The 16513-nt window shown below is 38.1% G+C and overlaps 1 protein-coding gene across 12 annotated transcripts in view; it reads left to right on the forward strand.

Annotated features, from left to right (window-relative positions):
• The window catches only part of LOC133754237 (lysine-specific demethylase 6A-like), a 211330-nt gene that overhangs the window by 150915 nt on the left and 43902 nt on the right, over window positions 1-16513 (forward strand). For all 12 annotated transcript variants that reach the window (XM_062184736.1, XM_062184729.1, XM_062184730.1 and 9 more), the window contains 3 exons: window positions 11086-11215; window positions 12113-12218; window positions 15688-15893. In XM_062184736.1, the coding sequence (XP_062040720.1) occupies window positions 11086-11215; window positions 12113-12218; window positions 15688-15893 (442 nt within the window). The remainder of the gene's footprint in view (window positions 1-11085; window positions 11216-12112; window positions 12219-15687; window positions 15894-16513) is intronic.

Here is a 16513-nt window from a genome sequence, read left to right on the forward strand (position 1 = left end):
TGTACAAGATTGCTTTGGCTATTCGAGCTCTCCTGTTTCTCCATATGAATTTCAGCATCCTTTTTTCCAGATCTGAGCAGAATGTCTTTGGTATCTTGATTGGTATTGCATTGAATGTATAAATTGCTTTTGGGAGAATAGACATTTTGATGATATTGATTCTTCCAATCCATGAGCATGGAAGATTTCTCCATTTTTTGGTATCCTCTTCTATTTCTTTTTTTTTTTTTTTTTGACAGGCAGAGTGGATAGTGAGAGAGAGACAGAGAGAAAGGTCTTCCTTTTTGCTGTTGGTTCACCCTCCAATGGCCGCTGCGGTAGGTGTGCTGCGGCCAGCACACCGCGCCTATCCGATGGCAGGAGCCAGGTGCTTCTCCTGGTCTCCCATGGGGTGCAGGACCCAAGGACTTGGGCCATCCTCCACTGCACTCCCTGGCCACAGCAGAGAGCTGGCCTGGAAGAGGGGCAACCGGGACAGTTTCGGTGCCCCGACTGGGACTAGAACCCGGTATGCCGGCGCCGCAAGGCAGAGGATTAGCCTAGTGAGCCGCGGCGCCGGCTCCTCTTCTATTTCTTTCTTTAAGGTTTTGTAGTTTTCATCGTAGAGATCTTTAACGTCCTTGGCGAAGTTTATCCAAGGTATTTGATTGTTTTTGTAGCTATTGTGAATGGGATTGATTTTAGAAATTCTTCTTCAGCCGTGGTATTGTCTGTGTATACAAAGGCTGTTGATTTTTGTGGATTGATTTTATATCCTGCTACTTTGCCAAACTCTTCGATGAGTTCTAGTAGTCTCTTAGTAGAGTTCTTTGGGTCCCTTAAATAAAGAATCATATCATCTGCAAAGAGGGATAGTTTGAGTTCTTCCTTCCCAATTTGTATCCCTTTAATTTCTTTTTCAAGCCTACTAGCTCTTCCTAAAACTTCCAGAACTATATTGAAGAGCAGTGGTGAGAGTGGGCATCCCTGTCTGGTACCAGATCTCAGCGGAAATGCTTCCAACTTTTCCCCATTCAATAGGATGTTGGCCGTAGGTTTTTCATATGTTGCTTTGATTGTATTGAGGAATGTTCCTTCCATATCCAGTTTGCTTAGAGTTTTCATCATGAAAGGGTGTTGTATTTTATCAAATGCTTTCTCTGCATCTCTTGAGAGAATCATATGGTTTTTCTTCTGCAGCCTGTTAATGTAGTGTATTACGTTGATTGTTTTGCGGACGTTGAACCATCCTTGCATACCAGGGATAAATCCCACTTGGTCTGGGTGGATGATCTTTCTGATGTGTTGTTGCATTCTATTGCCCAGAATTTTAGAGTATTTTTGCATCTATGTTCATCAGGGATATGGTTCTGTAATTCTCTTTCAATGCTGCATCTTTTTCCGGCTTAGGAATTAAGTTGATGCTGGCTTCATAGAAAGAATTTGGGAGGATTCCCTCCTTTTCGATTGTTCTGAATAATTTGAGAAGAATTGGAGTTAGTTATTCTTTAAATGTCTGGTAGAAATCAGCAGTGAATTCATCTGATCATGTGCTTTTCTTTGTTGGGAGGGCCTTTATTACTGTTTCAATTTCTGTGTCAGTTATGGGTCTGTTTAGGTTTTCTATGCCTTCCTGGCTCAATTTAGGTAGGTTGTATGTGTCCAGGAATCTGTCCATTTCTGATAGATTTCCCTGTTTGCTGGCATACAAGTCCTTGTAGTAATTTCTGATAATTCTTTTTATTTCTGTGGTGTTGTTGTTTTGTTTCCTTTTTCATCTCTGATCCTATTGATTTGGGTCTTTTCTCTTCTTTTTTTGGTTAGTTGGGCCAATGGGGTGTCAATTTTGTTTATTTTTTCAAAAAACCAGCTCCTCGTTTGGCTGATTTTTTGTAATGTTTTGTTGGATTCAATCCTGTTGATTTCTTCTTTGATTTTAATTATTTCTCTTCTCCTTCTGGGTTTTGGTTTGGTGTGTGCAGATTTTCTAGATCCTTGCGATGACTTGAAAGCTCATCTATTTGGTGCCTTTCCAATTTCTTGATGTAGGTACCTCTTGATATAAATTTTCCTTTTAACACTGCTTTTGTTGTATCCCATAGGTTTTGGTATGTTGTGCTGTTATCCTCATTTACTTCCAGAAAATTTTTGATTTTTCTTTTAATTTCTTCTATGACCCATTGTTCATTCAGGAGCATGTTGTTCAATCTCCATGTGTTTGCACGTTCTCTGGGGATTCCCGAGTTGCTAATTTCCAATTTCATTCCTTTGTGGTCTGAGAAGCTGCATGGTATGATTCTAATTCTCTTGAATTTGCTGAGAGTTGCTTTATGGCCTAGTATGTGGTCAATCCTAGAGAAGGTTCCATGTACTGCTGAGAAGAATGTGAAGTCCTTAGATGTAGGATGAAATGTTCTGTAGATACCTGTTAGATCCATTTGGGCTATAGTGTCATTTAAATCTGCTGTCTCCTTGTTGATCTTCTGTCCTGTTGATCTGTCTATCTCTGAGAGTGGAGTATTGAAGTCCCCCAGTACTATTGTATTGGGGTCTAAGTTTCCCTTTAAGTCCCTTAACAAGTCTTTTAAATAAACTGGTGCCTTGTAATTAGGTGATTATACATTGATAATCGTTATCTCTTCCTGTTGAATGGATCCCTTAATCATTAAATAGTGCCCCTCTTTGTCTCTCCTGACAGTTTTTGTGGTAAAGTTTATGTTGTCCGATATTAAGATGGCTACGCCCGCTCTTTTTTCATTTCTGTTGGCATCGTATATCTTTTTCCATCCTTTCACTTTCAGCCTGTATGGATCATTGTTGGAAAGATGAGTTTCTTGTAAGCAGCAAAAAGATTGATTTTGTTCCTTAACCCAATCAGTGAATTGGAGTCTTTTAACTGGACAGTTCAAGCCATTAGCATTAGGTTTGAGATTCCTGTGGTCTTTTGCTGTGAGGTTTCCTTCCTTTACCTTCTTTCATATTGGTGACCGTGTTTCTGTGTTTCTGTGTGTAACACATCTTTAAGCATCTTTTGCAGAGCTGGACTAGTGGCAACAAATTCTTTCAATTTCTGTTTGGTGTGAAAGGTCTTTATTTCACCTTCATTCACAAATGAGAGCTTTGCAGGATATAATATTCTGGGCTGGCATTTTTTTTCTCTTAGTACCTGGGCTATATCTCGCCATTCTCTCCTATCTTGTAGGGTTTCTGATGAGAAGTCAGCTGTGAGTCTAATTGGAGATCCTCTAAGAGTAATCTGGCATTTCTCTCTTGCACCTTTTAGGATCTTTTCTTTGTGTTTCACTGTGGTGAGTTTGATTATGACGTGTCGTGTTGAGGATCTCTTTTGATCATGTTTATTAGGGGTTCTATGAGCTTCCTGTACTAGGATGTCTCTGTCCTTCTCCAAACCTGGGAAATTTTCTGCTAGTATCTCACTGAAAAGGCCTTCTAATCCTTTCTCCCTTTCCATGCCTTCGGGAACTCCTAGGACCTGAATGTTGGGTTTTTTAAGAGTATCCTGTAGATTCCTGACAGTATTTTTTAGATTTCTGATTTCTTCTTCTTTTCTTTGATTTGACTGTTTCCTTTCCTGTGCTCTGTCTTCTAATTCCGATATTCTCTCTTCTGCTTCACCCATTGTGTTTTTAAGGCTCTCTAATGTGTGTGCCATTTGATCTATTGAGTTCTTCATTTCATTGTGGTTTTTTGTCACTATCACAGTTTCATGTTCTACTAGTTGTTTCATTTCATTTTGATTCCTCCTTAACATTTCATTTTCACGAGAGAGATTTTCTATCTTGTCCATTAAGGATTTCTGTAGTTCAAGAATTTGTTTTTGAGAAGTTCTTAATGTTCTTATCAATTTTTTGAGATCTGCTTCTTGCATTTCCTCTATCTCTTCATCTTCATAATCTTGTATTGGCATGTCTTGTTCATTTGGGGTCGTCATAGTGTCTTCCTTGCTCTTGTACCTCGGCTTCTATGTTTGTTGTTTGGTATGTTGGAGATAAGGTATGTTGTTTTTTTTTTGTTTGTTTGTTTTTTGCTGTGGTGTTTTTTTCTCGTTATACTATGCCTCTAAGTGGGCTGTCTGCTTTGTTGGATCCTTAGGGGCTGCGATGGGTGTGGCCAGAGAGCTATGCTTGATTTTTCAGGTTTAAGGCTGTGCAAAAGCGACTCTCCCAGATTGTTCACTCCCTTGCTCCTTGCTGGATCGCTCTCTCTCTCTCTCTCTCTTTTTTTTTTTTTTTTTTGACTCAGTTGGGAGTGGAATTGAGGGTAGTTGAAATCTGGCCTCTGTGAGTATTCATTTGATCTACCCCTGGGACCACACAAAGAGTTTATGCATCCCTCAATGTGTTCTCGAGTTTCGCTAAAGTTACTGAGTTGGCTGTGCTTTAGATATGTAAAATGGCGGTGCTCCTTGTTTTGCTTGGTGAGTGAAGGGAGAGGCCTTTGTCCCTCCTCCCTCCCAATGTCTCGGGTTTCTGAGGTCTTTGTCTTACCCTCCGTTTGTTCCCGTGCTGGCGAGATTCTGTGGCTCGTCTCCCGCGGCTCGGCTCGTCTCCCGCGGTTGGTTTTCCATGCGGTGGGCTCCCTGTAGGTCCTGTGTGTCACATCCACTAGATCCGGAAGCGTTTCCTCTGCAGTTTTTTTCCTTGAGTCTTTTCCTGAGGCTACAGTAATTCCACTTTTATGAAACTTTATTTTCCCAAACTAAGGCGCACGTCCTCACTATCCGCCATCTTGGCTCTGCCCCCTATTGGAGATATTCTTTGGTTTCTTTGCTGTGGCTTTTTTCCTCGTTATACTATGACTCTAGATTAAGTGGGATGTCTGCTTTGATGGATCCTTAAAGGCTGTGATGGGTGTGGCCAGAAAGCTCTGTTTGATTCTTCAGGATTTAGGGTATGCCAAATGTGACTCACCCAGATTGTTCTCTGCCGTGCTGGCTCTCTCTCTCTTTTTTTTTTTTTTCTTTTTTTTGACTCAGTGGGGAAGTAATTCCTCACAGCTGAGTGGAATTTAGCTTAGTTGATATCTGGCCTCTGTGTGTATTCGTTTGATCTACCCCTGGGACCACACAAAGAGTTTATGCAGCCCTCCGTGTTCTCAAATTTGGGTTGCCAAGGTTACCGAGTTTGTGTACTCTGTGATTTCGCCCCCCCCATCCCCCCCCCCCCCGGGATTTTCACAGTCTCAGATCGTTAGCTCCACTTACTTTCACTAGATACTAACCTCCTGTTATTTCTCCTGACCAGAGTCAATTTTTTCTGCTTGGCTACTCGTGGTTGCCGCTTTACACATGTAAAATTGTGCCTGCTCTTTTTCTTGCTGGGCTTTTTTTTTTTTTTTTTTTTTTTTGACAGGCAGAGGGGACAGTGAGAGAGAGACAGAGAGAAAGGTCTTCCTTTTGCCGTTGGTTCACCCTCCAATGGCCGCCGCGGTAGTGTGCTGCGGCTGGCGCATCGCGCTGATCCGATGGCAGGAGCCAGGTGCTTCTCCTGGTCTCCCATGGGGTGCAGGGCCCAAACACTTGGGCCATCCTCCACTGCACTCCCTGGCCACAACAGAGAGCTGGCCTGGAAGAGGGGCAACCGGGACAGGATCAGTGCCCAGACTGGGACTAGAACCCGTGTGCCGGCACAGCAAGGTGGAGGATTAGCCTAGTGAGCTGCGGCGCCGGCCCTTGCTGGGCTTTTTAAGGTGAGTGTAGAGAGAGGCTAGTGTCCGTGCCGGTTCCCCTTATTTATTTGTTTTTTTTTTTTTTATCTCCTCTTGTCAGCCTGGTGAACTTTCCCCAATGGGGCCTCAGGCCTTGTTCTGCCTTTTCCTGCCAATATCTCGGGTTTCTGAGGTTTTTGTGTCACCTCCTCTTCCAGCACTGGTGTACAAATTCTGTAGCTTGGCTCCCGTGGCTCGGTTTCCACGCAGTGGGCAACCTTGCTCTTCCCTAAGTCCTCTGTGTCACATCCACTAGATCCTGAATCATTTCCTCTGCAGTTTTTTCTTGAGTCTCTTCCTGATGCTACAGTAACTCCACTTTTATTAAACTATCTTTTCCCGGACTATTGGTGAACGCTGTCGCTATCCGCCATCTTGGCTCTGCCGAAACTGTGTAAAGAGAAAAACTAACTGTTCTTACCTTGTGAACACACACACATTCTCTCTCTCTCTCCCCTTTTTAGATAAATGACTATAACTTTTAGAAATTTGCTCTAAATATTTATTTTTTTATTTGAAAATTTATAGAGGGACAGAGAGACAGCCAGAGAGAGTGTTTTTCAGTGTAGCTGTTCACTCCCTACATGTCTGTAACAGCAGAGGCTGAGACAGTCTGAACCTAGAAGCTTCATCTGGGATTTCTTGAAAGTATCCAAGGCTTCACACCTTGGGCCACCCTTCATGGCTTTTCCTAAGAAATTAGCAGGGAGTTGGATTGGATGTTCAGTAGCCACAATATAAACGGCACTGATGGGTTGCTAATATTTTAGGCAGTGGATTTGTCTGCTACACCATAACACTAGCCCCTAAAGATTTATTTACTTATTTGGAAGGCAAAATGACTCTGGCTCTCAAAGATTGATTCATTTGAAAGGCACAATTGACACATGGAGAGAGACAGAGGTCTTCCATCTTTTGTTTCACTTCACAAATAGCCACAAAGGCTTGGAGTTCAGCCAATCTAAAGACAGAAGTTGGAAACTTGATCTGAGACTCCTGCATTGATGGCAGGGACCTAAGTACTTGGAATAGTTTCTACTGCTTTACTAGGCATACTCAGAGAAATCTGGATTGGAAATTGAGCACTTAGGACATAAACTGGCAACAATGTGGTATGCTGGCACTGCAGGTAACTGCTTAACTCACTGTGCCACAGTGTTGGCCCCACATTTTTGTAACTTCTGACTTAACCTCAAGCATAGAGTCCTATTTAGAAAGTTTCAGGTATGAGTTGATTGCACCTTTTATTCTGAGAATCTTTCCTAGTTATTTGTTTTCAATTTGGCTATTACTGCCTTTATCTTCTTTGTGGTTACAGCATTGTGCATCTTTTAAAATTTAAAAATGTAATTTCAATATTCAAATGATTAAGAATTGACTCCTTTGTTACTTTGTTAACATTCTCTTCAACTTTTCCAGTGTAGTTCACTACACTTAACATGTTTTACTTCTCTGTGCATCTTAAAATTTCCTATATTTCTGTTATGTAGCTTTTGAAAAGTACAAAAGCAGAATTTTTATCATATCCTGTTTCCTTGTCTTCATTTGGATTTGATTCCTTTAAACAAGCTTAACTCTTGCTGCCATATAAATTAGCATAAGATTTTTCTAGAATAATTAAATGCTTATATCTTAATATATTAATAATTACAGTTCTGTGTCAAAATGAGTTAAGTGATCTTGTTGCATCACTATGGAATGTGCTTACACAAATTAAGGTGGTTATAAGGTTCATAGCAAATATAATGTTTCAGGTTACTATAATAGATAGAGTTCATTTTTGCACAAAACATGACTTTGGTATATGACAGTGTGTTACATCTTATATCCCTCAAAAATAACTTTTATACAATCACACTTCATCATTTATTGATTAAAATATATTGTGTGGCAAATGTGTAAGTTAAGCATTGAAGCCACTTACTATGTTGAGATTATGATATACTCTTTTACTATACTTGCCTAGTAAGTGTATTTAAGTCTTCCTCTTAGCCAGGGATTTTCTACATACAAGAAAAGTTCTGTGGAGTTTGTAAGTTAGGATCAATTCTATAATTAAAGTTAAAAGCTTAAAATATATCTATTCTTGGGGCTAGTGCCATGGCACAGTAGATTAATCCTCTGCCTGTGGTGCAGGCATCCCATATGGGCGCAGGTTCTAGTTCTGGATGCTCCTCTTGCAATCCAGCTCTCTGTAGTGGCCTAGCAAAGCAGTAGAAGATGGCTTAAGTGCTTGGACCCCTGCACCCACATGGGAGATGAGGAGGAAGCACCTGGCTGCTGGCTTAAGATCAGTATAGCTCTGGCCATTTTGGCTGTGTGGGAGTGAACCAATGGAAGGAAACCTTTCTCTAGGTCTCTTCCTCTTACTGTCTGTAACTCTACCTCTCAAATAAATAAATAAAATCTTTAAATATATATATTTAAAGTGTTTATATTATATGTTTATATAATATTTTATTATATATACATATATATATGTATATATATATGTATATATATATATACATATATATATATAACTGTGGGTCATCATGCTTTGTTGGAAGATTTGGAAACCTAGATGTTAGCACATAATTTAATTTCAATGAGTAGTTAATAAAATTTTAGTGTAGTCAATAGTTATACTTTTTTAACATAAAATTAGGAAGTAATTTGAAAGTTAATTTATATATTAAAATTTTATCATAATTTAAATAGTTCATAATATTTAGTGAGTATGTAATATGATGTCCTAAATGTATATATTTATATACACATATATATATTATATTTGAGACTATAATTTTATTAGCTCAACAAATAGTTCTTCTAGGTGTTTTGTTGTAGAGAAAAAGCAAAACTGAACAAATTTTGCTGCATCTTTTTATTAGTTATGTAATCTGAGATAAAAAATTTGCTTTCTGAAGTTAATTCAGTTAAGCTAGTGAAAATTTCTCCATGATAGTTTTCAGATTTCTTTTGTATTTGTAACATATTAGAAGCAGTTTTTGATATTTTATTTAGTTTTTTATTTTTTTAAAAATTTATTTATTTGAAAGTCAGAGTTACACAGAGAGAGGAGAGGCAGAGAGAGAGAGGTCTTCCATCTGCTAGTTTGCTCCCCAATTGGCTACAACGGCTGGAGCTGCGCCAATCCGAAGCTAGGAGCTAGGAAGCTCCTCTGGGTCTCCCATGTAGGTGCAGGAGCCCAAGGGTTTGGGCCATCTTCTACTCCTCTCCCAGGCCATAGCAGAGAGCTGGATCAGATGTGAAACAGCCGGGTCTCGAACTGGCAGCCCCAGTTTATGATATTTTAAACATTTAATAATTATGTAGAAGTTGGATGGTTTGAGAAACTATTAGTTTTCTTTTTTTTTTTTTTTTGACAGGCAGAGTGGACAGTGAAAGAAACAGAGAGAAAGGTCTTCCTTTTGCCGTTGGTTCACCCTCCAATGGCCACCATGGCCGGTGCGCTGTGGCCAGCGCACTGTGCTGATCCGAAGGCAGGATCCAGGTGTTTATCCTGGTCTCCCATGGGGTGCAGGGCCCAAATTCTTGGGTCATCCTCCACTGCACTCCCTGGCCACAGCAAAGAGCTGGCCTGGAAGAGGGGCAACCAGGACAGAATCCAGCGCCCCGACTGGGACTAGAACCTGGTGTGCCAGCTCCACAGGCAGAGGATTAGCCTAGTGAGCCGCTGGCTAGTTTTCTAAATGTACTAAAATGCTAAGGACTTAGTGATATTCTTATGATTTTTTAAAAAGATTTATTTATTTATTGCAAAGTTAGAGTTACACAAAGAGAAAAAGAGAGGCAGAGAGAAAGAGGTCTTCCAACCACTGGATCACTCCCCAGTTGCTTGCAATGGCCTGAGCTGTGCCAATCTGAAGCCAGGAGCCAGGAGCTTCCTCCGGGTCTTCCCATGCAGGTGCAGGGGCCCAAGGACTTGGGCCATCTTCCACTGCTTCCCCAGGCCATAGCAGAGAGCAGGATCAGAAGTGGAGCAGCCAGGAATCGAACTGGTGCCCATATGGGATGCCGTCACTGCAGGTGGCAACTTTACCTGCTAAGCCACAGTGCCAGCCCCTATTCTTATGATTTTTAATAGCTTTTAAAAAACATTTATTTTATTTATCTGAAAGGCAAGAGAGAGCGCGACAGATCTCCCTTTATCTAGTTCACACTCTGAATGGTCACAACATCCAAAGCTAGACTGGAAGTTCATCTGCATCTGCCACATGGATGGCAGGAACTCAAATACTTGAGCCATCTGATGATTCCCAGGGTACATATTTGCAGGAAACTAGAATCAGAAACAGAGGAACCAGGACTTGAAAAGAAACCTTGACATGGTCTTCCCAGGCAGCACTTAAGTGTTGTTTGTAATACCTACTATTTGTTTTCTATCATAAGAATTTTAATTTTAGGGGCCGGCGCTATGGTGAAGCAGGTTAAAGTCCTGGACTGAGGTGCTGGCATGCCACATGGGTGCCGATTCTAATCCCAGCTGCTCCTCTTCTGATCCAGCTCTCTGCTATGGCCTAGGAAATCAATAGAGGATGGCCCGAGTCCTTGGGCCCCTGCACCCACATGGGAGACCTGGAAGAAGAACCTGGCTCCTAGCTTTGGATTGGTGGAGTTCCGGCCGTTGCGGCCAATTGGGAAGTGAACCATCCGATGGAAGACCTTTCTCTCTCTCTCTCTCTCTCTCTCTCTGTCTCTCTCTTTCTCTCTCTCTACCTCTCTGTGTAACTGACTTTCAAATAAATAAATAAATAAAAGAATTTTAATTTTGGAGTAATTTTACTGCACATTTTAGCAATTTGCAACTTATTAAATAACATAAAGGAAAAAGTTTAATACTTATGTACAATGTGAGGAAGCTTTATAACTATACATATTTGGATTCCTTCTGAATATTAGATAATTGCATTGAAATTAAAATTTGAGAAAATAAAACTAATGAACCCTAGATTTACAAGCTATCACATACTTTTCTGAAAATAATTATTAAGGTGTAATGAAGGAAGAGACATACAGTAATAATGTTTACCTAACCCTTTTTTGGAGAAGAGCAGGGATGTCAAGTATTTTAAATTTAATGGAGAATATTTAAAAGTAGAATGTGTTGGAAAGAGAAGTGGCATACGTATGTATTCCAAAAGTCAAAAATTAATTAGAATGTTGGATATATATACTGTATTTGTATAATTTTTCTAAAAATGATAAAAAAATCTAAATCTGAATGTCTACTGAAATGAATAGCAGTTCTCAATTCTTTTTCATGTATCTGAATATCTTAAAATGATTGTAATTTTATAAATATTGTATATTTTAGAGAATTTTTCCTGTTTTGAAAATAAATTTACAAATGACATTTTTTCTGCTTTTTTAAAGAAATCTAGGTAAAAATGGCTTATCTAGTAATCACATTTTGTTTGATAAATGTCAACCTCCAAGACCGCCAACTTCGCCATATCCTCCCTTGCCTAAGGAGAAGTTGAATCCACCCACGCCTAGTATTTATGTGAGTCTCACCTAACTAGAAACTCATAGTATGAACTAAACAAGCCTGTCATAATTTATGACAAACTTAGCCAGATCAGTGCAGATGACCTTCATAAATAACATTATTTTTTTTTCCATAGGCAACTATTTCAAAAAACATGTATTTATTCCAAACTTACAAATGAGTCCTATTATGTGTGGGATTCCACCTGGTTTATTTTTGTTTGTTTAATTTTTGTTTTTGTTTTTATCAAAAGTTACTGGAACACTTTAATACTTATTTACGTGTTGTCATTACAATTACATTTACCTTTATCTTTACCAAGTAAAGTATTTGCAAAATAGACTAGATGTTCATTAAGTCAAATACAGTTACTATCTAGTATTTGAAAGATTTGGTTGATCACTGTTATATTTAAAAACACTTAATTGAAAAATCTTAAATGTTCTTAAATATTTACTAGGATTATATGTAAACAGTTTTAAATCTGCATTCTGCTAACTTGCTCGTAATATGGAACTGAAAATTCATTCACTTTTTTGCTTTCAAAGTAAGAGGTTCTGATTATAAGAGTCATACTAGGCTGGCGCTGCGGCTTAATAGGCCAATCTAAAACGTTTGTTTTTAGGCATGCATTTTGATAAAGAAGGGTTACATGAGTTAAGATAGTTCTTTTGAAGTGTTTATGCCACACATTTTTTTTCTTTCCTACTCTATGGAACAAAAGAAAAAAAATTATACTTTCTATACTATAATCTATAAACTTCCATCATTCAGAGAATATTTTGGAGATTTTACTTTTAGGACTCAGAGGTCTTATTAAGACGTAGGCAAATGATGAAAAAACTGATTTGAATTTGTAGTATGACATTTAGTTGTTTTTCCGAGGCTTAACAATGCATTTCTATTTTACAGCTAGAAAATAAACGTGATGCTTTCTTTCCTCCTTTACATCAGTTTTGTACAAACCCCAAAAATCCCGTTACAGTAATACGTGGCCTTGCTGGAGCTCTTAAGTTAGGTAAGATTTTAAAAGCTTTGTTTACTTCTTTTACTATCTTTACACTTTGGAACACCAGTGGAACCTTACTTATTTTCAACATTTTTGGTTCTCATTTTTTTTTTTTTAATTTAACTTTTATTTAATGAATATAAATTTCCAGTGTACAGCTTATGGATTACAATGGCTTCCCCCTCCCAAAACTTCCCTCCCACCCACAACCCTCCCCTTTCCCGCTCCCTCTCCCCTTCATTCACATCATGATTCATTTGCAATTCTCTTTATATACAGAAGATCAGTTTAGTATATATTAGGTAACGATTTCAACAGTTTGCCCCCATATAGCAACACAAAGTGAAAAAAGAAAAAAAAAAATACTGTTGGAGTACTAGTTATAGCATTAAATAAGAGTATACAGCACATTAAGGACAGAGATCCTACATAATATTTTTTTGAAAATTAATTAATTTTCTATGCCATTTCCAATTTAACACCAGGTTTTTTTTTTTTTTTCATTTCCAATTATCTTTATATACAGAAGATCGATTCAGTATATACTTAGTAAAGATCTCATCAGTTTGTACCCACGCAGAAACACAAAGTGTAAAAATACTGTTTCAGTACTAGTTATAGCATCACTGCACATTAGACAACACATTAAGGACAGATCCCACATGAGATGTAAGTACACAGTGACTCCTGTTGCTGACTTAACAATTTGACACTCCTGTTCATGGCGTCAGTAATCTCCCTAGGCTCTAGTCATGAGTTGCCAGGGCTATGGAAGCCTTTAGAGTTCGCTGACTTTGATCTTATTCCGATAGGGTCACAGTTAAAGTGGAAGTTCTCTCCTCCCTTCAGAGAAAGGGACCTCCTTCTTGGATGGCACCGTTCTTTCCACTGGGATCTCACTAACAGAGATCTTTCATTTAGGTCTTCTTTTTGTTTTTTTTTTTTTCTTTTCCATGATATCTTGGCTTTCCATGCCTACAATACTCTCATGGGGTCTTGAGCCAGATCCGAATGCCTTAAGGGCTGATTCTGAGGCCAGAGTGTTGTTTAGGACATCTGCCATTCTATGAGTCTGCTGTGTATCCCGCTTCCCATGTTGGATCTTTCTCTCCCTTTTTGATTCTATCAGTTAGTATTAGCAGACACTAGTCTTGTTTGTGCGATCCCTTTGACTCTTAGACCTATCCGAGCCATCAAATGTGAACTGAAATTGATCACTTGGACTAGTGAGATGGCATTGGTACATGCCACCTTTATGGGATTGTATTGGAATCCCCTGGCACATTTCAAACTCCATCATTTGGGGCAAGTCTGATTGTGCATGTCCCAAATTGTACATCTCCTCCCTCTCTTTTTCTCATTCTTATATTTAACAGGGATCACTTTTCAGTTAAGATTTAAACAGCTAAGATTAATTGTGTGTTAATTACAGAGTTCAACCACTAGTACTAGAACAACAACAACAACAAATACTAAAAAGGATAAAGTATTACATTGTACATCTAGAGCCAGGACAAGAGCTGATCAGGTCATAGTTTCTTATAGTGTCCATTTCACTTCAACAGGTTTCCCCTTTGGTGCTCAGTTGTCGCGGATCAGGGAAAACAAATGATATTTGTCTCTTTGGGACTGGCTTAATTCACTCAGCATGATGTTTTCCAGATTCCTCCATCTTGTTGCAAATGACTTGGTTTCGTTGTTCCTTTCTGCTGTATAGCATTCTATGGAGTACATGTCCCATAATTTCTTTATCCAGTCTACTGTTGATGGGCATTTGGGTTGGTTCCAGGTCTTAGCTATTGTGAATTGAGCTGCAATAAACATTAATGTGCAGATGGCTTTTTTATTAGCCAAATTAATTTCCTTTGGGTAAATTCCAAGGAGTGGGATGGCTGGGTTGTATGGTAGGGTTATGTTCAGGTTTCTGAGGAATCTCCAGACTGACTTCCATAGTGGCTTAACCAGTTTGCATTCCCACCAACAGTGGGTTAGTGTCCCTTTTTCCACACATCCTCTCCAGCATCTATTGTTGGTGGGTTCTCATTTTTAATGCTCTCTATCTCTTAATATTTTTTTCTTCTGAGCTTACTTTTTTACACATGATGATGTAGATAATAGAGATTGTTTCAAGTCAGGTAGATTTTTACTAGATTTTGTTTTTAATTTTACTGACATATAAAAATTGTACATATTTAAGAAACATCAGGTGATTGCATTTCAATACATGATTATACTGCATTATATCCAGTCATGATATATCCTTAAAATTTATCGTATCTTTCTGTTGAGAACATTCAAAATCCTTCTAGTTTTTTTTTAAACAAAATATGTAATAACAGAGCTTTCTGCTTTTATCTTTCACTTTTTTTTTACTTATGTGAAATACAAAAATTTTACTTACGCATCTGGTGCCATGTGATGTTTGGATTCATGAATTTTTATATAAATGTAAAACCACAGTAAAAAGGTTTATCTCCTCAAACAATGACCATTCATATATAGGTGACAACCTTTAAAACTTTCTAGTTTTTATCAAAATACAGTGTATTATTATCTTCCATCATTTTAAAATTTCCTTCATTAAAACTTCCTTCTCTCTAACTGGTACTTGTTAATTAACCTTTCCTCATCCCTCACACTTTGCTGTCTACAGACTCTTGTGTCTACTATTTTACTCAAAATATATGAAGACAGCCATTTTGCATTCTACATATGAATTAGATCATGGGTACTGGTTTTCTGTGCTTGGCTTATAACAACTTCTAGCTTCATGCATGTTGAAAGTGAGAATTGAATCCATTTTTATGGTTGAGACATTTCATTGTACATGCATATCTTTTTCATCTTTTAATATACCTCTTGGTCATTTGTTTATCTTCTTTTGAAAATTATTCCATTTAGATCTGTTACCCACTAATTGGTTTACTCAAAGCTTTTTGTTTTGCTTCATTTTTGTTACTTTTACGATTGACCTAATTGGGTTCTATTTATATTTTTATTAATCCCTTGTTATAGGTATACCATACATATTTTCCATAGATTGTCTACTCACCTGTTGATTGTTTCCTTTGACCTAAGAAGCTTTGGTTTGTTGAAGTCCCACTTATCTGTTTTGTTTTTGCTTCTTGTGCTTTTGGGGTCTGTTCCAAAAAATTGTTTTCCATTTCAGTCTCTTGAAATGTTTTCTTTTGCTAGCTTAAGTTTGGAATCTTTATTTAGTATAGTTATAGACTTAGTTAAATAACAGGTGTTTGAGTATGAAGTACAGTTAACATTTATTTCTTCTAAATGCAATAACTCTTTTTGATGCCTGTTACATGACAGGTCTAAGACTTGAAGTGACTGCGGTGCAAATATTGTACCATGTATCTTGATGCTTCTTCCACACAAATAGAACTTGTAAAAGGTTTTTAAAAAATATTTTCATTTAATTGCACCAAATTCAACTTTACTTACTGACAAATTATTATTTTTAAAGATCTTGGCCTTTTCTCCACCAAAACGTTGGTAGAAGCTAACAATGAACATGTGGTAGAAGTGAGGACACAGTTGTTGCAACCAGCAGATGAAAACTGGGATCCCACTGGCACAAAAAAAATCTGGCGTTGTGAAAATAATAGATCTCATACTACAATTGCTAAGTATGCACAGTACCAGGCTTCTTCCTTCCAGGAATCACTACGAGTAAGTTTTTAAATTTTTTTCCCTTTCACGTAGTTTTAGTAGTGCATATTACTTGACTATCTGTTTAGTGTATGCTGTTTGTTTTATAAATGCTGGTTATATTACTAAGCTTTAAAAATTTAAGCAAAGATGGTTAATGTAAGGCAAATACTCCTGGGTTTGTTCATTTATTTACTTGAAAGGCAGAAAGGAGAGCCAGATCTCACTCCGTTGTATCACTCCCCAAAAAAATACACAACAGGCCAGAACTTCAGCTGGCTTTTCCATGTGGATGGAAGAGACCTATATCCTTACCTGCTGTTTTCTAAGGGTGCACATTATCAGGAATCTGGATTACAAGTTAAGTAACCAAAAGTTAGAGCTGATATTATAATGTGGGTTTTGGGTGTCTCAAGCATTGTCTTCAGCAGTGCCTGTTTTTGCCATTCCTCATATTGTTAATAGAAAAATGAAATCTTCCTTATTTTTGGAATGTGTCTGTTCACAGTGATGAAGTAAGTGTAAATTGCAACATGATGTAAAAGCAATTATCTAGATACCTCTGATGTTCATTCAACAAATGAAGGCTTGCTGATTTTGTTCATATGAAATACACTTTTGTTTCATTAATAGACTTCTTT

Source organism: Lepus europaeus, chromosome Y, assembly GCF_033115175.1.
Source record: "Lepus europaeus isolate LE1 chromosome Y, mLepTim1.pri, whole genome shotgun sequence".
Classification (NCBI taxonomy): domain Eukaryota; kingdom Metazoa; phylum Chordata; class Mammalia; order Lagomorpha; family Leporidae; genus Lepus; species Lepus europaeus.